Source organism: Sebastes fasciatus, chromosome 2 (genome assembly GCF_043250625.1).
Source record: "Sebastes fasciatus isolate fSebFas1 chromosome 2, fSebFas1.pri, whole genome shotgun sequence".
NCBI classification, from domain to species: domain Eukaryota; kingdom Metazoa; phylum Chordata; class Actinopteri; order Perciformes; family Sebastidae; genus Sebastes; species Sebastes fasciatus.
The window spans coordinates 22,000,644-22,024,880 of NC_133796.1; the positions used below are offsets into that span (position 1 = coordinate 22,000,644).

The following is a 24,237-nucleotide window of genomic DNA, read 5'->3' on the forward strand; positions in this document are numbered from 1 at the left end:
CAGTAAGAGCTGATCTGAGGTCTGCTGTCCATCTGCTGTCTATGAGAGCCGGCTGTCAATCATTCGCGAACTCTGACCAAACGGTCAAACTAGGCAGCGCTGATCAAATATGAATCAATATTATGTTACGTTAATGCCTATTTCTCGCCTCAAATGTTTTAAGAATCATCTTGTAGGTTTCATTTGGTTGCAGTCTGCAACCTCACCACTAGATGCCACCAGATCCTACACACTGCACCTTTAATGGTTTGACCTCATTCTGCTTAAGAAGAATGAAAAATGTCTATTTCCAACCGAAACTGAAGTGTCTTATTTTTAACTTTGTCAGTCAGATTTATGTGCTGTGCAGTGTCACAATAGCTCCATACAGATCAGGACGTGCACCAGGCGGAGCCATACACCCGCTGCAGTTCAACGTCTGAGCCAGTTGCTCCTTCAGAAGCACAATGAGCTGATTCACTCCACTGCTGACGTATTGTCTGGCATTCATGTTGCTCCTTGACTCTGTTTACCAGAATATCAGACTCCTGAGTCATCGGGCTGCTTCATACCCTGGAACATGAGGTCAAAAATGTCTCTGTAGGCGCAATATCAGTGGACATGCTGGAGCAGTCTCTGATGAATCAGGCTTTAGCAAACAAAACTATATCGTCCACTTTAGTCTGTGTTGTGTTGTTACTGTTTAACACCGTGTCATTTTGTTGATCAAATGACTCCAGACATTGTAGTTATAAAGAAAGCTTTTAGTTTAGTATAGGGAGGATGGGGAGGAAGGGGGTTTGATGGGATATAGGGGTGAAGGGGGGCCAAATTGACACTACTTGTCAAAACACCCCCACCACAAAGCCTAACACACAGACCTGCATATAATTGCTCACATATACGCTAACATACAGTATAACCTTCGCTCCAGATCAGGACTGGGCAGCTCTGAAAGTTTTCAATAGAAGTGCCAATAATAATAATAATACCTGAGTTTTGGTACCGATGCCAAAAGGAGACTTTTAAGAATTTGAGAAATATAAACATGTAACAGACTAAACTAAGATTGTGAACTGGGTAAAAATGACGTGATCAATATCATCAAGCCAGCATTGTCACTGTAAGCATGCTGATGTTAGCATTTTGCTCAAAGCACCACTATACCTAACTGCAGCCTCAACAACAAAAGAACACAAACAAAGCCAATGTTCTCAAATATTACATTTTGTCTAAAGACTAACAGCCATACAAGAACTTTGCCTGAATAAAAACTGGCATTTTTTAATTATTTAAATCAGGAAGTCTCAGATCAAAGAACACTATAAATCAAAGAGATCTCAAATCTGACTAAATACTCAACGCCGATTTTCAGTAATTTTTCAGACAATTTTAGATACCTGTCCCAATGAAAGTATTGATGTTTGATATCCAGTCCTACACCAGATGGATCTTCTTATCATAATAATAATAATAATTTTACATGTATACGTTTATATTTTTCCTTTAATTCTCATCTCTCCCTCTGCATCACAAACTCTGTGTGTCTGTGCTCTCTGCTGAATGTCACTCCTCTAACTTTATTTTGCAGAACTGTTTCCTCAGTCCATGACATTTTTCACATATGTGTGTTTTGATTATATTTCAAGTCCTCTGTGAAGGTACTATATTTATTACCTCCACCAAGGAGGTAATGTTTTCAGTCTGTTTGTCAGCAGGATTACGGAAAAACTACTGGCCTGATTTTCATGAAACTTGGTAAAACCCGAAACCAGAATTACTTTTGTTAACATTACAAGATAGGGCGTTTGGCGTTGGCGGAGGTCTGCTCTCTCCAAGTGCCCTTCTAGTTGATGATATCGTTGTCTTGTGCAATATATATATATAAAAAAAACTACAGCTTGAAATAGAGCATAGATGGAGATTGATTAGTTGATTTATTGTTGATGATGTTGCAGGGCTGGAAGCGACATGGCCACTCCTGCTTCATGGTGACTAGCCACGAACAGAGCTTTGATGATGCACTGATGGGATATTACTGCACGGGTCCTCTCCTTACTGTGGAAAACAGGTTGAGCAAATGATTTTTTGTGTTTTATTTGTGGCAATATTGGAGCCTTTCAACTCACCCCTCTTCTCCTCTCTTTCTTCCTCATGCTGGCAGGTTTGAGCAGGCATTTGTCAACAGTTTGCTCAGTGAGAGTGGGACCAACAGCAGCAGATATTACTGGATCAGCCTCGGAGACGTGGAGAAGAAGGGAGAGTACAGCTGGCTTCCTTACAATGGCTTCTCGCTGCCTCTCACCTTCACTAACTGGAACAAACACCAGCCAGGTAAATTGGAAAATGTTTCTGAAGAAGAGATTTGGTTTCATGTGAATGTCCCTCCTCCTTTTCAACTCCTTTGTCTTCTCCTTTCCTTTTCCTTTCCTTCAGTCAGTGCTGGTGGATGTGTTGCTATGTCAGGTGGCACTGCTTTGGGTCACTGGGAAGTGAAAGACTGCAAGTCACACAAGGCCTTGTCAGTGTGCAAGCAGAGCATCAGCAGCTACAAGGATGTCCAGCTGCCAGAGCACCACATTGATGCCTACGCCCCCTGTCCTCCAGGTTGGGAATCACACTCTGGGATGTTCCACTGTTTTAAGGTTAGATCATCTTTTCTCTGTGCTGTCCTGACTCATGTTTCTGATTCATCTTCTCTCCTTACGTCTCCTCTTTGATCTAGGTGCGTCAGCTTGTGGTCATAAGTAGACCCAGAAACACACTTAATGTAATATTTATTATATAATTATATACTTATTATTTTAGCTCTATAGACAGGGCTAAGGGCGGGTTTGTAAGGTGACAGTATTGTGATGCCTACTGCAATGAACAGCCTCAAAATAATCAGTTGAATTGAGAAAATTAATATTATGAGGTTCACCAAAAATGCATTTACTCCAGTGCTGTACTTCTGTTGTTCTTTTGTTTGCCCCATGTATACATTATGATTTATATTGGATTTGAAAGTTACATTAAAATCACAGAATATATACGAAAATATACAGAAAATAACTCAAAACTGTTCCTATGATGCATGTCTACAGCCTTACTGACAGCGTTTGTTGTTCATTTAGCTCTCAGCTGACAGTACGTGTTGCTCTTCTAGGTGTTCCACGATGAGAAGGTCCTGATGAAGCGTTCCTGGGTGGAGGCAGACTTCTTCTGCCAGGCCCTCGGGGCTCGGCTGGCCAGTTTCCACCACTATGAGGAGCAGGTGTTTGTTAAGCAGCTCCTCAGTACCATGTTTGAAGGGTTGGTACAGCCCTCTGGGCCTCGTCAGTGCAGGAATGTTATGGGAACTGAGAAATGCATCAGTTGAAATACGTCATGTAACCAAGTAATGAATTATTCTTAATTGCAGTTGTGAACAATGGTGGATGTGCTGCAATAATTAGATCATTTTGTAGAATGAAGTGTTTGGGATGTAGATTAGTAAGAGATAAGTAATTTTAGTAAATTTACCTTTTATCTCAAGATATGTGAATGAAAATGGGTTCTATGGGTACCCACGCATGCTTGCAGTTTTGGGCAAGTCATAGTCAAGTCAGCACACTGACAGCTGTTGTTGCCTGTTCCAGCTGTTATGATTTGAGCATATTTTTTATGCTAAATGCAGTACCTGTGAGGGTTTTCTTGACAATATTTGTCATTGTTTTGTGTTGTTAATTGATTTCCAATGATAAATATGTACATACATTTGCATAAAGCAGCATATTTGCCCACTCCCATGTTGATAAGAGTATTAAATACTTGACAAATCTCCCTTTAAGGTACATTTTGAACAGATAAAAAATGTGTAATTAATCACGATTAACTATGGAGAATCATGCAATTAATCGCAATTAAATATTTTAATCGATTGACAGCTCTAATAATATTAATATTAAAGTTAATGTGTATAGCACTTTTCAAAACCAATGTTAAAAGGTGCTTTTCACACAACAAATAATAAAATAAAGGAATACAATCAACAAGACAGAAACCCCTTAGCCAGACATATCTAAAATGTGAAGCGTATAAAACACATCTTAAAAAAATATTTTTAGACACAGCAACAACCAACAGGTTCTCGCCACATTTTGTACCAGTTGGAGCCTTTTTAGTGATTTCTTGTTTCCACCTTTTAAAAGACCATTGCAGTGGTCCAGTTGTGAAGTGACAAAGGCATGTGCAACAACTTCTGCATCTTTAAAACTTAAGACTGGTTCGAATCTTGAATATGTTGAGTACAGAATCTAAAAATACACCAAAATTTTTTTACCACAGGTTTGATGTTGTTAGCACCAAGATATGGCTTGATCTATTAAAATGTTAAAAGATGTAAACTCTTGCTCAGATGGACTTGTGTTGCATTGTGTTTTTTGTTCTGCTCCTCTTTTTTAGAACAGAGGGTCGCTGGTTCTGGGTGGGGTTAAATAAGAGAGACCCTGAACATCCCGGAGCCTGGGAGTGGTCGGATGGTTCTCCTGTAAGTACATAGAGATGTTCACAAAGTATGCCTTGTTGTAACACAGAGTAGTATTCAGAGGGTGTATCCATTGTCGTGTGTGTTTTGGTGCAGGTGGTGACGTCCTTCATAGAGGATAAGAACGAGGAGGATGACAGGAGGGACTGTGCCGTGTACAGCGACCTGACCAACGCTCTCATGCCGCAGCCCTGTGACACCAAACACGAGTGGATCTGCAAGATGTCCAGAGGTAAACAACTACCTCACACCAACACTCTCCACACAGACACACTGCACATACACACATCAGTACTGCATTACTTACCAAACTCTGATTTATGTTGCAGGTGATAAGCTGAAAAAACCCTACTGGTACACTGAGCGTAAGTAGAATTTTACTTCATTCAAACTTTGTAGACATTGATACTCTAGAAGTTCCAGATATAGTTTATGTCTCTTCTACTTTATGATGTAAAGCAAGCAAGGCAAAATATGGCCTGGCAGGGTAAAGCAAGACCACACAAGGACTGCAATAAAAAGGATTATTTTGCAACAATTCTTCTTTGAATTTTCTTATTACCTGCTAAACTGAAAACCTTTTTCATTTGACAGAAAATGCCAGTGGTGGAAGAATTACTCAGATCTTTTACTTGAGTAAAAGTAGCAATACCACAGTGTGAAAATGCTCTCTTACAAGTAAAAGTCCTACATTGAAAATATTACTTAAGTAAAAGTACAAAAGTAGTAAAAAGTATCAAAAGTAAAAGTGGGCAGAGCACCCCTCTGATAGTGTTGTGCTGTTAAATGTAGAATATTTGAATGTTGTTATTGACACATAAGCAGTATTTTAATACCACAACCGGTTGAGATTTTTCACTAGGTTGTACACTGTTCTGTAGTTTAATCTATAACAATGCATCATGCTTTATGAATTGAACATATGTTTTGTTTGTTAAATCATAATCTGCAAAGTAACTAGTTTTCAGACAAATGTAGTGGAGTAAAAAGTACAATATTTCTCTCTGAGGTGTAGTGGAGTAGAAGTATAGCATAAAATGGAAATACTCAAATAAAGTACAAGTACCTCAAAAATGTACTTAGGTGCAGTACTTGAGTAAATCTTCTTAGTAACTTCCACCACTGGAAAATTTTCACTCACCATTGAATCCACATACAACCCAAAGCCAACCCCAAACCTATTACACTTAATACCTGCTTAATATTATACTTTACTTTACTATACTTATTTTCTTAATATTGTATTTGTCTCTATATTGTAATTCTACTACTGCTACTACTGTCTTCTCTGGATAAACAGCACCTTGCTTTTGTTTCCTTATTCGAATTGAGGGTCTTGTATGTTGTACAGATTGTAAAGACGCATAGTTTATTAGGACTGCAGTGATGTGTATATAGCATTTATGTGTTTGGAAAAAATCTGAGTCGACAAAATGTGTTTCTTCAATGTGGAATGGCATTATTAGATGTGAAACCGCATCAGTCAGTCAGTAATTAGAACTGTGTATATTCATTCATTATACCCATAGCCATATTTAAATTGTAATTACTTGATAATGTGTACGGTATTATAACTGTCCGCCTGGCTCCCCCACAGAGAGCGAGCCCTGGGTCTTTTACCGCGGAGCTGAGTACCTGCTGGCGAAGCAGCCCTTTGACTGGGACGCCGTCTCTCTGGCCTGCCAGATGATGGGAGCCTACCTGCTGTCCATTCACTCCAGAGAGGAGCTGCACTTCGTCAAGGAGCGCCTGCGGCGGGTTTGTTACTGCCACTGCTCATAAACATCACTGAATTTCAGTATCGCCATATATTTGTAAGATGGCATCTATTTTATAATCACTCTGAGGTTTTAACATACAGCACTACTTTAAACGTTTTTGTCGCCCCATTTAAAACCAAATATGAGGGTTGATTATGAAAAACAAAAACACCCTAAGGCATTTGGCAGAATCTAAAATTTGTAGTATAATTATGTTGGCTAAAGTAATACAAACTTCTACAAGATAATATCATATATACAGCACAAATGTGCATTGTTGTGATAACCAAACCAGATTTATGCAATATCTCTTTCATTTGTTTCATTGTAAAACATGGATTATGTAAAAATGAATTTCAGTCATTTCAATATATATTTAAAGGACCAGTGTGTAACATTTAAGGGGATCTATTGGCAGAAATGGAATATAATATTAATAAGTATGTTTTCTTTACTGTATAATAACTTGAAAATAAGAATTGTTTTGTCACCTTAGAATGAGCCGTTTATATCTACGTATGGAGTCGGCCACCATGTTTATACAGTAGCCCAAGACGGACAAACCAAACACGGGCTCTGGATGGGGTCATTTGCGTTTTCACGTCAACCGCTGTAGTTCTCCTACACGCTTGGCAAACAGGAGAAGTTTAAGTTGGCTGCATCTGCAGCTTCACCTCTAGATGCCGCCAGATCCTAAACACTGCACCTTTAATAAAAGAACATAGCTTATTCAAAAGGAAACGTAACAATTTGAGCTAATTTTGAAACACAGAAATAACTACTCAATTGCACAAAATAATATCTGCAATTACCTTTCTCCAAATTAACGGTATCGATTCTGTGGAGGTACAGAGTTTTTTTAGTGAATTATATTCTCCCCACCTCTTCATGTCTCACACCATTTAAGAGAAAATGCATCTAACATTTACTTTTTCCCAGTTCAAATACTCAGTGAGCAGGAGCACAGTTTCACACAGGAGTGCGCAGCCAAAGCAATGTACTTAATCACAGAGGCTCTTCTCCATTGAATGGCCCAATAGGCTTATTCTCCTAACAGTTCACACACTGTGAAAAACAAACACGCGCATGAACAACTGTGAACACAATTGACACACTCGTACAAACTCGAGTGTTTACAGACACGTCGACAAGCTAAAACGGACACTTTCATGCTCGAGTGCCCCCACACACAGGGAGTAAAAAAAAAAAGGCAGTTCTTTCGGCAGCGGCCTTTTGGACCACGTTAAAGAAGTCTCTTGTGGTGTTGAGGCTTGTGAGGGGACAAAGGGAACAAAACAAGGCGATGAAAGAGGCGAGGCATGGGCCAAGGAGAGCGCCTGAATGGCCGCTCATGTCACAGAGGCTGTGAAAAGCCGATCATCCGGCCCAGTGAGGACTGGATTGCAAAGGAGGAGGGTAAAAGTGAAGTAAATTCTTTTTCATCTCTGTTCCTTTCACTGTGTCTCCTCAGCTCTCCCTGGGCCCGACAGACTGGTGGATCGGCCTGTCCTTTGGGCAGCCTGGAGAGGAGGCCAGGTGTGTGAGTTTGTTTAACATTTCCTGTTGCTGCCACTGATTCTATTAGAGCAGTCGACACTTTGTTCAACATCTCGAGTAAAGAAATGTTGATGTAATTACAACCCAGGGGCCCACAAGATAAATTTGCAAGCCGTGCAGGGCTTTCAAATGCTCATGCACGGTTCAGGTAGTATATCCATTGAAATATGTCAAAATAAGCAGGAAGAGGAAATGATCTCATGTCGTGTTTCGTAGCTTAAATGTTGTAAATTTAGTGGAATGAGCCCCAGATCTGTAGGAGAAAGCAACATAAAGCCAACTGAAGTGCAAATCATTTAAACGAACTTGAACTGAATACATATAATAAGAAATGGGGGGAAAAGGGCCTGCAGGTGTTATCAAATGAGAAAAAGAATTATAACAAAATAAGACTGCTAACTCAAGGTTTTTTATAAACAAAAAAAATTAAAGTTGCTCTTCTACTTAACTACCCAAACAAAGCACAATAGAAGAAGCTGGAGTGAGGGCCATTCATTAAGTGTCTTGTGTGTTTGTTTGCAGGTGGACCGACAAGACGGACGTAGAATTTCAGAACTGGGAGGAGAGGAGTACCAGTGGCGGCCCAAGGAGAAACGGGATGTGTGTCACCATGTCCTCTTCATCAGGTAAACACATGTACATGCAGAAACACACACTGATGCATGTTAACTTGCACATGCTAGATATGTGTTTTCCTGGTATGTGGCAGGGAAGTGGTCGATGAGAAAATGCAGCGATCTCCACGGTTACGTTTGCAAGAGAAAGACCGTGTCCGTGGTGGAGACTCCCAGAGAGCCGCACTACATCGGAGGATGTCCGGAGAAATGGCTGTACTTTGGACACAAGGTTCGGACACACACAATATACACTCACTGATTTATATCTCTTATTAAAGACGAAAGTAACGTAACGCACACTGTTACCCATGACTGTCTGATGGGTTATTTTGAAAGTTGAAGTTTATAATTTTGCCGCCTTCTTATCAGTTGTTTGGAGACAAAATAAATCCAAATTCAAGCAGCAAGGTGGAGCTGAGCTGGGTTGAGCAACTACAACCATCATGGATGTGTGTAATTAGCCGTCAGTCAAGACAAGGACACCCCAAGAATGCTAACCATCTTATAGAACCATAACTCAACACATATTCATTTTAAATGATTATCTGCTTATTTTGTTGTAATGGTGCAAACTACAAAAATAGTGGCTCATGTTATCTCGTTCTGGCCCACAAGTCAGTTCTTAAACGGTCACTTCTCTAAATTCCCAGCTGCCTCTGGGGTTGAGGCAGGATGTTTGTGTTTACATGCACTGTTCCTGGGTGTGTTATGTGGGAACCTTAGAATAACCCCCGCTGACGATGCTCAAGCTGAGCCAACCTCCATAAAGAGCAAAACCAGCTGATCTTCTCCTAAATCAGATCTCAAAATGTAGTTTTCTTTCAAATGAAGGACTGGATTGTTCAAGCAATGTAGATTGTTGCTAGTAAAACTATAACACTGGGGTGATAAAAGAAACATTTAAAAAAAAAAGAAAGTTGTTTCCCTTTGGGAGCATTTAAAATCTTCTCAACTAAGAACTAATTTTCCACCAAAACAAAATCTCAGAAAGATAGTCAGTTAAATATACTAAAATAACTTGATAAGATGGATATTCATTACTGTGTAGTACCAGATGAGACCCACTGATGTGGAACAGATGCAGTCTTTAGCAAGACTGTCATTGTTCTGCATATTAAACAGAATGGAAAGTAGAGCTGCAACGATTAATCGGTTTTAGTCATTTTTTAGGGAAAAAAAAAATCTAAATTCTCTGATTCCAGCTTCTTAAATGTGAATATTTTGTGGTTTCTTTACTCCTCTATGACAGTAAACTGAATAACTTTGAGTTGTGGACAAAACAAGACATTTGAGGACACCATCTTGGGCTTTGGGAAACACTGATTGACATTTTTTCACCATTTTCTGACATTTTATAGACCAAATAACTAATCGACTAATCGACAAAATAATCCACAGATTAATCAAACAATGAGGATAATCGTTCGTTGTAGCCCTAATGGAAAGCCTTGTAGCAGTAGCCGTGTTTCCATTCACATATTTTTATGCACATTTTGAAGTATCGCATTAGAAAAGGTGTATGGAAACGGTTCCTCACTCGCTTGAGGTGGATTTTTCCTTTTTCGACAAAGAGTTGATGTGCTAAATGGATTATGGAAACGCCTTTGCCGAAAAAATTCTGATGCAACGAACATTTAACTCGCATGACTGATTAGTTGTTTTTGCTGTCGCCGTCTTCTCGGATATGCCCATAACGCGCGAATGCTTGTCTTCGTCTCCGGACAGCATGAAACATGTCCAATACTAGCTGACATGAAAGAATAATTAAAAATTGCCTAATTGAAACAAATTCCTGAAGAATTTTTCTCTCGTAGACGGTTAGATGGCAAAGCCGACTTGTTTTTGTGTCCTGTTCGCAAACCTCTACTTCTTCTATTCTGTTTACTGGCGGATTACAGCCATGTGTAAAGTGTAGCCTACAGTATACCGCCAACTTCTGACGAAACTACACTTTCCGTAGCCAAGTTTATTCGCTCCAAACCAGTTGATGGAAACGCGCCTAATTCACATTTATTGCAGCATTTCAAAAGTTTGCTTGACAATTGAATGGAAACACGACTGTCTGTTTTTTCATAAAAATGTGGAACAATGTTTGTTTTTTTGCCATTTTATGCCTTTATTAGAGCGTTGACAGGAAATGAAAGACAGAGATGAAAAAAAGTTCCCCATACAGACTTGAACTGTGGACTTTGTGGTTCATGGGTGACGCCTTAAACCCCTAGGCCACTAAGGCAACGCTTTCTAACTAGTTTTAAAGTATGGATTTATGTGCCTTTTTGAGCTAAACTTCATTGGATTTGAACAGTGAAGAAGTTAATGCTTTGTGTAACGTTACATAATTTCCCTCAAATTTAATTTTAAGAAGCAGAGCGCTTGTTGATGGATAAAAGCTGCCAAACATGAAATGACGTCCTTCTCTGTCTATCAAAGAAGACTACATGCTTGGATTTTTGTTTTAACTTTGACCCCTGACCTCTCCAAACAAGAGCCCTGGTGGTAATAGGGGAATAATGATTTGCATTTCACAATGTGATATTCATGTTTTGTGTGGGATGTGTGTGTGTGTGTGTGTGTGTGTTGGCAGTGTCTCCTGCTTCACCTCCCTGACAGCCCAAAGGAAGGAAAGAGTTGGAAAGATGCCCAGTCCATCTGCTCCTCATTCGCTGGCTCGCTGGTCGCTATAGAAGATGAGATTGAACAAGGTAGAGGCAAAGCGAACTGCACAACCATCCAATGAATGGCGGAATTAATATACAAACATTGGTACTGTAGGCATGTAATTCTGCTCTATGTTTTTATTTTTCATTTCCTGTTGTCACGCCATCATTTCTGCAGCCTACATCACCATGTTGCTTCAGGGAAGCTCTGTAGGTGTTTGGATTGGTCTGCAGGACGTCATGAAATGGGTCAATGGGAAATCAGTCAGCTACACCAACTGGTCTCCAATTGAACCAAAGAGCTACATCACTGTAAGCATACACTGCTAACGTAGCAATTTGTTGTCTATTCTTATCATGTGTGTGAACATGCGTCCCTTGCAAGTCGACAGGGGAGATGCCTAATTGTGTCCTAAACAGTCCCAGCTTTTACAGGAAATCTTATTTTATTATCATTGTTGAACACGGAACTGCGAGCCAAGACAAGTATAGACCATTTCACATTTGTAAACGTAAACATTCAAAATTGTGTTCAATTCCTGTTGCAGTGTATGTGAATGGCATAAGCTGACAGGAAGTAAACATGGACCCAAGCTGTTGCCTAGCAATGCAGTTCGGTTGAAATGGCCTATACTTACCACAGCTCCGGGTCTACTTGCACAATGTGCCCAACACATGCGCAAACGCAGGCGAGTGACCATCGCCTGCCGAGGAGATATTCAACTGAAAGTTCACCAAAATTGAACTCCAAGCGAATCCAAAGATGTGATGTTTTTTCGCCCCATTGCTCGCATAGAATGGAAGTGAACGGGAGGCGAATGTTAATTTTGGGCATGCGTGACTGTGCCTTTATGCTGAAATGGAATAGCAAAGTGGGAGAAGCCACTAGTTCCAGAAATGTGTTTTTTCAATTCTTTCTTTCTTTCTTTCTACTAACTAAGGAACTACAGGATAGTTGAGATTTCACCAACTACAAAGAAATAGCCTTGCAGTTACAGAGAGCATTAGAAGTCTGCAACAAATGAACATGTCTTGAAACCCTTCCCATTATGCTATTTTTTTTAAACAATATGCATCCTGAAAAATGTTCAATAACTATATATATTTTGAAAAGAGGGATGTATAGTAACACAGATGTACATTAACATGTTGGGACATTCCTAAAATACATAACAGTGATTGACATACCAGAAGTATTTTTAACACTAAAGTCCCATTGACTTTCCAATTTGAAAGTCACTGGATAACAATACTATAGGTTCATCAGTTTTAATTAAACTTTGTTTCTGATCTGTCAGTTTGGTATGGTAGATGGCTTTAAATACTACATAACCCATCAGCCTCGTCCTCTGTGGACAGTGGAAAAGCCAGTCAGAGATGGGAATCAGAGCTGTAGCTGTAGTGTTGTCATTGTAACTAGAAAAAAAACATAGTTCCTGGATTTGTCCATAAGCTTGTACCTTTATCAAAAAACAGATAATTCGACCAGGAGAGTTTTGTGTACCCCCAAGCAAACGCGAGCAAACGCATCAAGTATTGGTTGAAGCGTAAGATCAGTCTAAAGATGAAAAGACACTTTCATAAATGTGCTGTTGTCAATAGGTTTGTATGTATTGATATATGCTTCATGAATCCCCAGGATGGATTTGCTGATGAGCCGTTGTGTACTGTTCTGTCCAACAACCACAACTTCCACCTGACAGGGAAGTGGTACGATGAGAGTTGCAGCGAAAGTGGTTATGGCTTTGTTTGTGAAAAACCTCAAGGTAGGATTCCCTCAGTTTCTTTATCTTTGGTTTTATTCTGTCAGTCTGTCTTTCACTGCCTCTCCAGCCCATTCTCATTCCCAGGGCGTCATATACCGAGGCTTTGTCAGGGCCATTGGCGTTCGATACAAGGCACCTCTTAACGCTGGTATGAAACACACCTGGTGTTCCATTAACTGCAATGTAAACCCATCCGTGGCAACCGTAAACCCGCTGAGAAAGTGCGCCGGGAGTGTGGTGACGTAGTTTAAAGAGCGAAAAGACACGGGAGGGAAGGTGGATGGGTCCAACAAACACAGGGCTTTCATCCAGGAGACCGCTGTTTTTGTCCCGTGTTCACAACGCTCAGTGTCATCTTCACTGTACAATCGTAGTAGTTCTAAGCCCAACCATGTAGCTCTTTCCTCAACCTAGTTATCGTGGTTTTGTTGCCTGATCCTAAAGTGACGCCACGGGTACCTGCAGTGGTTTTGATGCCGAAAATAAAGTGATGCCAAGGGGCATGACAAAGCGGCGGTATGTGACGAGTTGGGATGAGAACGTGCTGGCCTCTCTGTTTTACAGCATGTCTGTCTTTGACTTTTGCTGTCAGACCACTTTAGCTTTCTCATGTTGAATCATGGTCTCTCATGCACACTTCTCTTGTAATTTATTCTCTCTGCAAGTAAAAAAAACCCTGCAGTGCTGACAGGTGTTTTCTTTCCTGACAGCCACACACTATGGTACAGGCCAAGATATCAAGAAAGATGAAAATACTTTACTACAGACATATCATTGTCCACAATAACACAATAGAAAACACAATTACATTTAAAGGCACATTAAAGAGACACTTAACACATCCTGAACATCTTGTCTTTGCTGACCTCCAGTGGTTTAACTTCTCACCAGGTAGCAGTGATTTACACGTGATTGTCACGTGTGCTGTGACATCATTGTTGTTGAATGTGATAACATGACAACAAAACACAATCAACCACAACACAATTATGTCATATGGATGTAATTTTTGAAACTTTGATTTTCATTTCATGGTAGATTCTACATCATCTGCACTCTGATGTTACTAACTGTGTCTTTAAAGGACAACTCTGGTATATTTCAACCTGGTGTGATTCCCATAAATGTAGCCATTGTGACTCTATTGTATTGACCCAGATGTAGATTCCTATGCAGTTAGTTAGCCATAATGGCTATTTCAGGTGGCTACTTCTGTTGGGGCGGCTGTAGCTCAGGGTGTCGAGCGAGTCATCCTTCAACCACAAGGTTGGCGGTTCGATCACCGGCTCCTACTGTCCGCGTGTCAAGTTACTCCCTGAGCGCTTTTCAGCAGCCCACTGCTCCTAAATGCTTAATGCCGAATTCACATCACAGCAGTGGTGAAGTGCGGCATGCGGCGAGCTGCCATGCAATGTCTATGAAAAGCTGCGACGCCGCTCCCGAGCTCTGCAAACTGCGGCCATTTGTATCTGCGGCGAAGTGCGGCCAAACTAAAAGTTGGGAAAAGCTGAACTTTTAGTGGCAATGTACGGACAGAGAGGACCTTTAGCCAATCAGTAAACAGATTCTGTGACTCCTGTGACATGTTGACCTATGTTACAAAGAATTTCTCCCCACCTGAAACACATGAACACGCCTACCGGCCGCAGAAAATATGTGATTATTGCGGTGAGCTGCATTTCGCCGCTGCCTGGTGTGAATTTAGCATAGGATGGGAGGTCAGATTTCATGTATGTACCTGTATGTATATGACAGTTCTAATAAGGTTTAAAGCCTTACTTTCGGTCAGACTCGTGTTTGCAATGATTCATGTTAAAATCATGTTTATTTGGGAAGCTGTAGGAGGCTTGCTCAGCTTGCTGATATCCTTGTTTCCTGTATCCTCCAGTGCAAATTTAGCATGACCCACAGAGTCACAAGAGAGCCCACATTTATGGGAAATAAGCCAGATTGAAATATATTTATAACTGTAATAAAATAAACTCTAAACACACAATGACACCAGTGATGGTGGCAAGTCACATTTCTTTGGTTACACCAGGCCCCATGAAAGGTCATGTGGCTGTTTGAATAAAATAATGGATAGCTTTGATTGTTAACCTTTAATGAATTGTTTGACATTTTGGGAAAATGTGCTTATTCACTTTCCTGCCAAAAGTTAGATGAGAAGATTGATACCATTAAAAAATTAAGCTACAGCCAGGAAACAGTCAGCTTCATTTAGCATAAAGACTGGAAACAGTTAGCCTGTACAGAAACCAAAGTGTAAAAACTACAAGTTATGTGCGGGACTATTTACTGGGAGTCCTGGAGTATCTGCTCATGATAACGACGGGACTCAAGGAAGTCACTACTCAGATATGAGAGCGGTATCAATTTGGTACATCAAGTGAATGAGACCAAAATGTCAAACAACTCCTTTAATTGATGTAATTAACAGCTATTCAGTCATCCATTAATGTCCCAAACATTAACACCTTCAAGTAATCATTCTACTCTTCTTCCCACACTCCTCTCTTTTGTCCTTTTTTTTCTCGTAACAGATATATCCAAACCCCCCACCCACTCCTATCACCACCCTCTCCCTGACAACATTGAGTACAGGAGAAGCAGCTACAAGGTTGTGTCTGGCAACATGAGCTGGTACGACGCGATGCACATGTGCATAGAGCATGATGCGGACCTAGTGAGCATTACCGATGCCTACCACCAGGCCTTCCTTACCGTCCTTGTCAATAGATTGGCAGTCCGCCACTGGATTGGACTGTACAGTGAAGACGTATGTATCCTCTCATGCAATATGTACATACCTCTGCACTGTGTTTGTCTACTGTTCTTCTTTGTGTGACAATGTTTGTGTCAGAGAGGTGGCATTGTGCATGTTTGTCTGGAAAGACTGGAAACAGGGTGAAACAACTAGCCCGGCTAATAATTAACATTAACATTATTTCTTTCTTGTTTGTTTGTTTTTTTAAATCCTTGCAAAAACCAATGTGTAAAAACAACACATATTTGTATGACGATTTTGCCCAATAATGCCCAAAAGTGCCATAATGTATGATAATTTGACGATTTTGTGATACTTACAATTTGTAGTTGGTTTTAGTCTAAGCTGTCTCATATCAATTCATTTCCCGTTTCATTCCTACATCCGTTTTTACACATGTGACCTCTTTCCAGCCAATCATGCTTGGTATAGGCTATGATGTTGATGAACATGACTCACACAAGCATGACTGCTCAACGCTCATTTGGCCAGAGTATGCACACAGAAAGCTTATAGCTTCAACTAAATCTTAATAAGGGAATTATGTTACTCACAGGTGTGAAGTACAAACGAAAGTATTTACAAAAGGTCCTAAAAGATTCTTTAAATGGACACCTAGGCTACGTTCCAAATCACATACCTTTTCTTTTTACTTTTAGTACATACTGCAGCTGCTCTTACAAAGTACATACTGTTGCATGCAGTATACATACAATTAGGACATACTACTTTGCCATAACATTGCACCTTGAACTTTGACCCTGTTGCTCATATATCCGCTGTGCAGAGGATTGTGGGTCAGAATAGCCAGAAAAGCATGCTGGCTTGCACACTGCAAAGTGCGACCAGATTTAGTAGAGCATCCTGGTATCTTTAGCCTACTGCATTTAATATACTATGTATTGGGACATCTTTTTCTGGCATACTAAATAGTATGGTAGTATGGGTATTGGAGCGCACAGCTTTTTGTGTTGATTTGTTTCACATAGATGCCCGCCGATGGCTACTTACAGTTGTCTCACATGCCTCTCTGGTGTTTCTCCTGGCCTTTTGCCCATGTAGAGCTATTCCATCCACTGGCATGTGCTTTTCCAGCAAACAGTCAGAGCCTTAACATTTGGATTAAAGTATCGCTGAGCCCCCCAGGAATATCTTAGTCATGGAGAGAAATGAACGCAGGAAGTGAGGGAGCCGATTCTCTCTCTGCCTCTCTTTTATTTTTTTTTATCTTGCCTGCAAATAACTGTAGGCTATTGGTTTCATGCGATTCGTGTTGAGTCATTGTACCGTGGAATACTGGGTGTGTTTCACTCCTGGTGAATCAATACCTGGAATCTCCCTCGGAAACATGCACCTCCTTAACTAAAGCATGGCACGTATTGTTTCTGTGTTAAGAGTTTAAAAAAGTATTTTAATTCGAGTTTTACATTTTGTAATGCTTCTAAATTAGAAAAACAAACCCAGGATACATTATTTCAGTAAGCACAAGAAATTGTGAGTGAGTTGGTGTGAAGATTTCTTTATGTTTAACCAAAATCTAATTATGGGAAATGAAACATACAGTGAAAACAATCAAATAGATCGTCCACACATGGCAGACACCCAGCACCACTGACAGAATGTAGTACTCACACAAATACATTCATTTACTAATAGAATACTATATAACTATATATGATAAACTAAACGTTGGCATAAGTGCAAAAGATGCAATACAGCAAGGAACAACACAGTCAGATATCCATGTTTTGCTGGCAGAGTGCCACCACAAGTGTAACTTCTTCACTGACACTTTGGTGATTTCCTTACAGGGTGGCTTCAATTATCAGTGGTCAGATGGCAGTGACACAGTGTACACGCACTGGGACCCAGCCGATGACGAGGACGACTTTGTGACGGGAGAGTGTGTGTACATGGACGTGAACGGAGGCTGGCGGAGAGCAGACTGCGAAACTCTGCTACCAGGAGCCCTGTGTCATGTTCCCCCACCAAGTCAGTGAAAATCTGCTTGACGTTGCACCTCTTCAGCTGCTGAGTTTCTGTCAATCATAATGTGTGAAACCATTTTCTGCTTTCCTCCTGCTCTCTCTCTCAAACAGGCAGTAAACCATTTAGCTCATATGAGCTGTCGTGTCCCTCCACGTGGGTGAAATTTGGACATGCCTGTTACAACTTCGAGCCTGTGGTGCAGAAACTTACATTCGAAGAGTCAAGAGAGCACTGCAGGCAAAAAGGTAGGGATTCATAAGGTGTCACTTTGGTCATTCATTACCTGTGTAATGTATGTGTTGTTTTTGTATAGATAACAACGGTATGATTGAAAGTTTGAAAAATATGTTGTCACTATAATCTGCAGGATGGACTATATACTCCCCCTACAGGTCAAATACAGGAGCTGCTCTGAAAAGCACAAGGCTTTAGAAAACTGGTTGAGTTCTTCATTAGAAATTTCCCTTAGAGGAAGTAGATACAAACAGTAAAATTATGCTAATGGCTATACTCTATACCAGTGGTTCCCAACCTTTTTCCTTAAGGGACCCCTTTTCTATTTTTGAGTAAACTGACGTCCCCTAAGTGACATATTTTATGGATATTTCACATTATATTCAATGCATTACAATGACAGTAGCCAATAGAACAACTGATAAACTGCACAATTAACCCAAATAGTGAACACTATAACTGCAGGAACTAGTAAAACGTGTAAAACAAGCAATTCGGATGATTTTTGAGCAGATTATTTCCTGTGAATATTGCATCAGAGATGAGTTTTCCTGTTATTTTTAGGAACTTTTAATACAAGTCTGTCTGTATTATGTATTGTTTTGATTTTTTAACAATCAAACATACTTAGTTGGAGTGTTTTCTTCTCACTGACACTTGGCTTTTCTAATGCAGGATGTGGCTTTTTAACAGAGCGGGAAGGCTCTGTGAATATAGAGAATATATATTTATTTTATTAGTTTTCTTGCAGAGAGTTTCACAAAATGTCAAACTACTCCTTTAAACTGCACAGTAGTTGTGAGTTTGTTGTGCTTCTGTCACTTTCTAGTCAACACCTCAGATGTCCTGACCATTGAGAGTGAGACAGAGAATCGTTTTGTTCTGGAGCAGCTGTGGTCGTCGGGGTTCCTTCACCACGGCGTGTGGTTGGGGATGCACTTCAACATTGACAGTAAGAATCTGTGTAACTCTCTCGTGACCATCAAATGATCACAGTCCACCACAATCCCATTTCATTAAATTGTGGCCTCTGCTTTTAGCTGATTCTCTGGCCTGGGTGGATGGTTCACCTATGGACTACACCAACTGGCCCAACAAAGTCCCAGACTCCAAGCTGCTGACTGCAGACTCCTGTGTTACTACCAGGGTGGTTGACGGCGTGTGGCACCTGTCGCGGTGCACCGAGCGGCTCGGCTTCGTCTGCAAAACCACCTCACGTAAGTTGAAGCAGGGGCCTTCTGAAAGAATATTGCGTCCCCTGTATTGACCTCATACAACATATTGGAATATTTGTTGACCTTCTCTATCTGTGAGTGATATGTCAATGTTGTGCTGCCCACTTGTTTCCGCTGCCACACAGTGGACATTGCAGATTTAAAAATCACAATTCCGACAAACCGTCATTCTCAGGCCTCAACAATGCCTCTGCATTTGTCCCTGTATGCAGAAAGATGTGTTTTTTTCCATTCAGGATAGAAGTGCTTTTCATCTGCAAAGTTCATTACTGTTTTGAGGTTTAGATTCACAGCCAGTGCTTACTACAGAAAACTCAGTTGGCTATGTATGCCGAGTTTCAGAGTTACACACAGATACAAGGTGGAGAAATTAGCTGGAAACACTAACTAACAGAATAAGGTAAAAATAAGATTTTCATACTGATTCTAGGTGGACCATTTTTGAACAATGTCACATTTCGTAGCGATGAACCTTCGAGAAGGAACACCCGAAGATGATACATGATGAGTTATATTGAACATTACTGTATGTGTTCTTTTGCAGATGAGATTACTGAGGTGGAGGTGGAGCCGCTGAATGGTAAAGTGCACTTTAATTTGAATGATTTACACTTTGGTTAGATGCCATAAGCATGAGCATTTAGTTTCACATTGTGATGCTGTGCTCAGCTACAAGCTCACTGAGGATACAACATGCTGAAAGCGATGCATCATTCACAGAATCTGTGATAAAATGTGATGCATGCTACAAATATACAGTGGTGGAATGTCACTATGTTTTCAAGTGGCCTGCTATTGGGACCAGCCCAAGGCACATCTGTGTGACAATCATGCTGTTTAATCAAGTGGATGGATTAATTTGCAAAGGAGAAGTGCTCACTAACGCAGATTTAAAAAAATTTTTTGACCGAAATTTGAAACGCGGGGAGACCGTAGCTTTGGTCTCCAGGGCCGGAGTCTCTACTGTACTCTGCTCCTCTGCCTGCCTGCTTGCCTTCACTCACACAACGCGCTCGTTCTCGCTATTTCGCTCCACTCTCACGTGCATGCGCGCACACTACACACTGCAGAAGAGTTAGTTTAGCTCTGAGAATATCTAGTGAATGTACAGTGGACGTTCGTGCAGAAATAAATGCTGCAGCTCCTCCAGACCAACAGAGATTTACTGTGTCTTGTTAAGTGATGGGGCTCCGCAGCGAGAAACGTTATCGTCTCAGACCAAAACTCCGGTGTCTCCCTGTTCCCTCCGGCCGTGGTCGGGAGGCTGAGGCAGGAAAAGCCGAAACTAGGATCAGCAGTGATTCATGGAGAGACCTTCGTCTGGTCAGCTAACATTACTGCCAAGCAGGTGAAATATAGAGTGATATTGTGGTTTTAGCTGACGTGTGTCGTCTCACTGTTTTGAGCGATGCTCGTTCATGTCTATTTAGAGCGAGCACAAGCGCGAGCCCGACGCTGACTTTCGTTGACTTAACGGCCACGGGTGTTGCTGTTAACAAGCATTTCTGATTCTTACAAACAGTCCCATTAAGTAAAGGATCTGAATACTTCTTCCACCACTGCAAATATATATCGGTATTTATGTCTTTAATTCAAAGAGACCACGCATTAAAACTGAAATATGCCTACATAAAAGCTATCGTGTTGTGTGTTCCAGGTTTACATCACGGTATCATCCCCGCTGCGGTGCTGGTGGCTGTACTGATCTTTGCCCTGCTGGCAGGAGCGATGTGGTTTGTGTACAAGAGGAACGCTTCACGTTTCCGCAGGCTCCCTACGCTCGGCAACGCTTATTACAGACAAACCAGCTCACAGGCTACAGAGTCGGACGGAAACGTGCTGATCACAGACCTGGAGGCTCACTCAGGAGAATAGCACTCAATGACTCCTTTAAGGTGCTGTTCTGCTGTTCTCTCTCTGTCTGTCTGATTTCACCATCAGATATAAACGCCAAATGACACTGTGAAGCTGTGACTCCTCAGGACAGTGGTGAGACGATGGCGGCAAACATTTCTTTCTGTAATTTGAAAATGTGTTTGAAGGATCCCGGTTGCTCTCAACCGTTTTTACTCATTCAAAACATTTAAATGAGACAAATGTTTGTGAAGATATTTGTTGACGCTAACACTGAAGCGCACACATTTGAATTTTTAGACTAATAAAGTTCACATAAATGAGAATGTTGAAGAAGGGATGCTGGAGAGCTTTAAAGAGGTACTGAACACTTGATGCTTGTTATAATCCTGCAGTGTGAGGATTTAATCTGTTACAATTGGTACACAGTATTTAGGGAAATTATTTGGATAATAAAGAAACAAGATTCAAACAGGTGAAAAAAAATCTTGGCCTACTCGTCAGGGTCAAAAGTAAAATTCATTGTCATAAATAACAGGCAGATTGATGACAAAATAGAAATAACAGTGATATTTGTGATGCAATTTTGTATATTTCATTCAGAATTCAGGAGCTGTTGGAGCTGCACACGTGGTACAGCAATGTTGTCAGTATTACTTTTGTATTTTTATTTTATTTTTTTTAAGTACACATGCTGTATATTGATAAAAGAGTTTGTTGTATGTTCAAAACTAAGAAAATATGTAAGGCATAACTGTTGATTGGATTTGTTCTTGTGTTCACGTTTGTCTGCTGATACAAAGCAAATTATTATATGTATTTTGCACAATTTTCTTTGTGTTTTAATAAATTGAAGTTCAGCCTCACAATTCCAGTTTCATCACTGAGTCTTGCTGTGTGAGTAACAGAGGAAAAAGAGGAAGTCCTCAGTGAAATCCTCTGAACGTTTCCCCTTTCAGACTTTCAATTACTTCACTTATTTTAGTCTAGTATGACAGCAGAATTTCTCCACAGTATGACCATAATGCTGCAACATCCTCATTACAAAATAACTGAGATCATAGAACTCATACAGTAATAATATGTAACCATGCATTATCTGTTATTTATACCCACAAAGGGTCAATTGTTTGTAGTTTCGGTCCTCTGATAACAATTTCGGCCCCTTCTTTTGGATGAATGTGTTGTATCTGAATGGAGCGTTATGCTAAAATACTTGCTTGTAGTGTGTCACCCATCACTATAAATTGGCATATCGAAGGTCAGATAATTGTTTGCTTTTTTATATATAGAAAAGCCTGATAAAGTGACAATTAAAAGACATTTATGTGAACAAGAACAACCAGATAGACTTGAAACACAATTGCTCTTTAGTCAGTTTTTAGTGGCTCCGTTTAAACATTAGTAGGTAGTCCCGGTGAGCTACAGGGCAGATAGTAGTTGCTACTGATATGGTGATTATTAGGCAAAGTAAGTCTTTTTTTAATTATTTTAAAATCCATCTTTGCATCTTGATTATTATCCTTGGTAGTCTTTTCACATTGAACTAATCTCTGAAGGAATGACTGTATACATCAGACATGACCATAGATATTTGTCAAACAATGCTGAGTTTGTAGGCCTTTGTGTAAAAAATATAATAATTACCTATTGATCTTAATAAAACACACTCTAATCAGTCCATAAGATGGCCTAAATAAAGGTGTCAGCATTGGGCAGCAGCAGCAATAACAATGGAGAGAAAATGACTCAGAGAGAGCAAAGTGCAGCTTTATTGACTGTTTCTCAAGACAGTGTCTGACATCAGGATGTAATGTGATTAATAATTCATACCAGCTGCTACGATTACAAATACAAACATTAAGTGCTACTGATCAATCATTAATGCTCTGCTGCACTTTCACAATATTTCACTGCAGGTCGGTGCATGAAACAACACAACGTGCGTCTGGTTCAGTTGACGGAAACAACAAAGTGGGCGTGAATTTGTAGGTAATAGGAGAAAATATCAGGGCTTTCTGGGAATGTGAAGGGAGGGCACCGACGAAAAGAGCAAGAAAATGCAAATACTAAGACGGAAGACGATAATGAAGCCTTCAAAATCAAAGCTTTACATGAAGTTTGCTGTTCAGAGAGGCCCTCCATTAACTTTTAATTATGAGATAGTCAAAGTGTTCATATGCTAAGTCAAAGTTATGAGATATTGAGTAAAAAATATGATCTTATTTATTTAATTTATTTAATTTATTTAATTTATTTAATTTATTTAATTTATTTAATTTATTTATTTTATTTTATTTTATTTATTTTATTTATTTTATTTATTTTATTTATTTTATTTATTTTATTTATTATTTATCTCATTATTTATTTGACTTAGTAAGGTTGGATTTAGTGTCTCATGATTTGGACTTTGTATCTCATATTATATATTTTTACTTATACTTGCCTGGTATTTCAGATTTTTTTTGACTTAGCAAGTCAAGTTAAAAAGTCAGTAGTTATACTATTATTATTATTATTATTATTTTATTTAGTATGTAATAAGTGTGACTTAGTATAGGCCTATCTCATATTCATTTGACTCAGTAATTTTGACTTAGTATCTCATATTTTTTGACTTAGTAATACTATACTTTACAGTGCAAGCTAAGTTGAAACTGGGAAATCTGATTACTTTTGATGAATTTAAAACATTAATGAAAGACCTAGAAGCAGAGTTAATTGGGAGCTGTCTGTGTTTCTGAATATTTTCACTTTAACATTGGCTTAAATATATATATATATATATATATATATATATTTGTTTCTTAGATACTAATACTTTTATGTAATAGTTGATGGTTTCATATAAAAAAGAATATATATAGATACTAATACTAATACTTAGTATGTCATGATTTTGATGTAACACTATCGTTTTATTTTATGATTTTTTTTCATTAGTGTTACATCAACTATTACATACAAGTGTTAGTATTGAAGAAAAAAATATATATATTTTAACATACGAAACCAAAATAATCCTGAAATAAAACGCTACATCAAGTATTAGTATCTAATACTAAGTATAAGTACTTACAAAGTATTAGTATCTAAGATAAATATATATATATATATATATATTTATTTATATATTTTTTTCTTAGATACTAATACTTAGTATGTCATGATTTTGATGTAACACTAGCGTTATATTTTATGATTTTTTTGCTAGTGTAACATCAAGTATTACATACAAGTATTAGTATCTAAGAAAAAATATATAAAAGTATTAGATACTAATACTAAGTATAAGTACATACAAAGTATTAG

General features: G+C 39.4%; 2 protein-coding genes across 2 annotated transcripts in view; one reads left to right on the forward strand and one right to left on the reverse strand.

Moving 5' to 3' along the window:
* pla2r1 (phospholipase A2 receptor 1) overlaps positions 1 to 21,791 on the forward strand; it is a 30,782-nt gene extending 8,991 nt beyond the window's left edge. Inside the window, exons 10-30 of the mRNA XM_074614325.1 lie at positions 1,938 to 2,050; positions 2,144 to 2,313; positions 2,416 to 2,624; positions 3,128 to 3,273; positions 4,405 to 4,489; positions 4,583 to 4,718; positions 4,816 to 4,851; positions 6,084 to 6,244; positions 7,718 to 7,782; positions 8,326 to 8,429; positions 8,513 to 8,649; positions 11,005 to 11,122; positions 11,256 to 11,389; positions 12,717 to 12,843; positions 15,387 to 15,622; positions 17,422 to 17,602; positions 17,710 to 17,844; positions 18,663 to 18,785; positions 18,874 to 19,050; positions 19,613 to 19,648; positions 20,726 to 21,791. Coding sequence (XP_074470426.1) covers positions 1,938 to 2,050; positions 2,144 to 2,313; positions 2,416 to 2,624; positions 3,128 to 3,273; positions 4,405 to 4,489; positions 4,583 to 4,718; positions 4,816 to 4,851; positions 6,084 to 6,244; positions 7,718 to 7,782; positions 8,326 to 8,429; positions 8,513 to 8,649; positions 11,005 to 11,122; positions 11,256 to 11,389; positions 12,717 to 12,843; positions 15,387 to 15,622; positions 17,422 to 17,602; positions 17,710 to 17,844; positions 18,663 to 18,785; positions 18,874 to 19,050; positions 19,613 to 19,648; positions 20,726 to 20,943 — 2,847 coding nt within the window. The 3' untranslated portion in view covers positions 20,944 to 21,791. The remainder of the gene's footprint in view (positions 1 to 1,937; positions 2,051 to 2,143; positions 2,314 to 2,415; positions 2,625 to 3,127; positions 3,274 to 4,404; positions 4,490 to 4,582; positions 4,719 to 4,815; positions 4,852 to 6,083; positions 6,245 to 7,717; positions 7,783 to 8,325; positions 8,430 to 8,512; positions 8,650 to 11,004; positions 11,123 to 11,255; positions 11,390 to 12,716; positions 12,844 to 15,386; positions 15,623 to 17,421; positions 17,603 to 17,709; positions 17,845 to 18,662; positions 18,786 to 18,873; positions 19,051 to 19,612; positions 19,649 to 20,725) is intronic.
* The window catches only part of psmd14 (proteasome 26S subunit, non-ATPase 14), a 187,859-nt gene that overhangs the window by 61,588 nt on the left and 102,034 nt on the right, over positions 1 to 24,237 (reverse strand). The gene's annotated exons all lie outside the window — the stretch shown is intronic.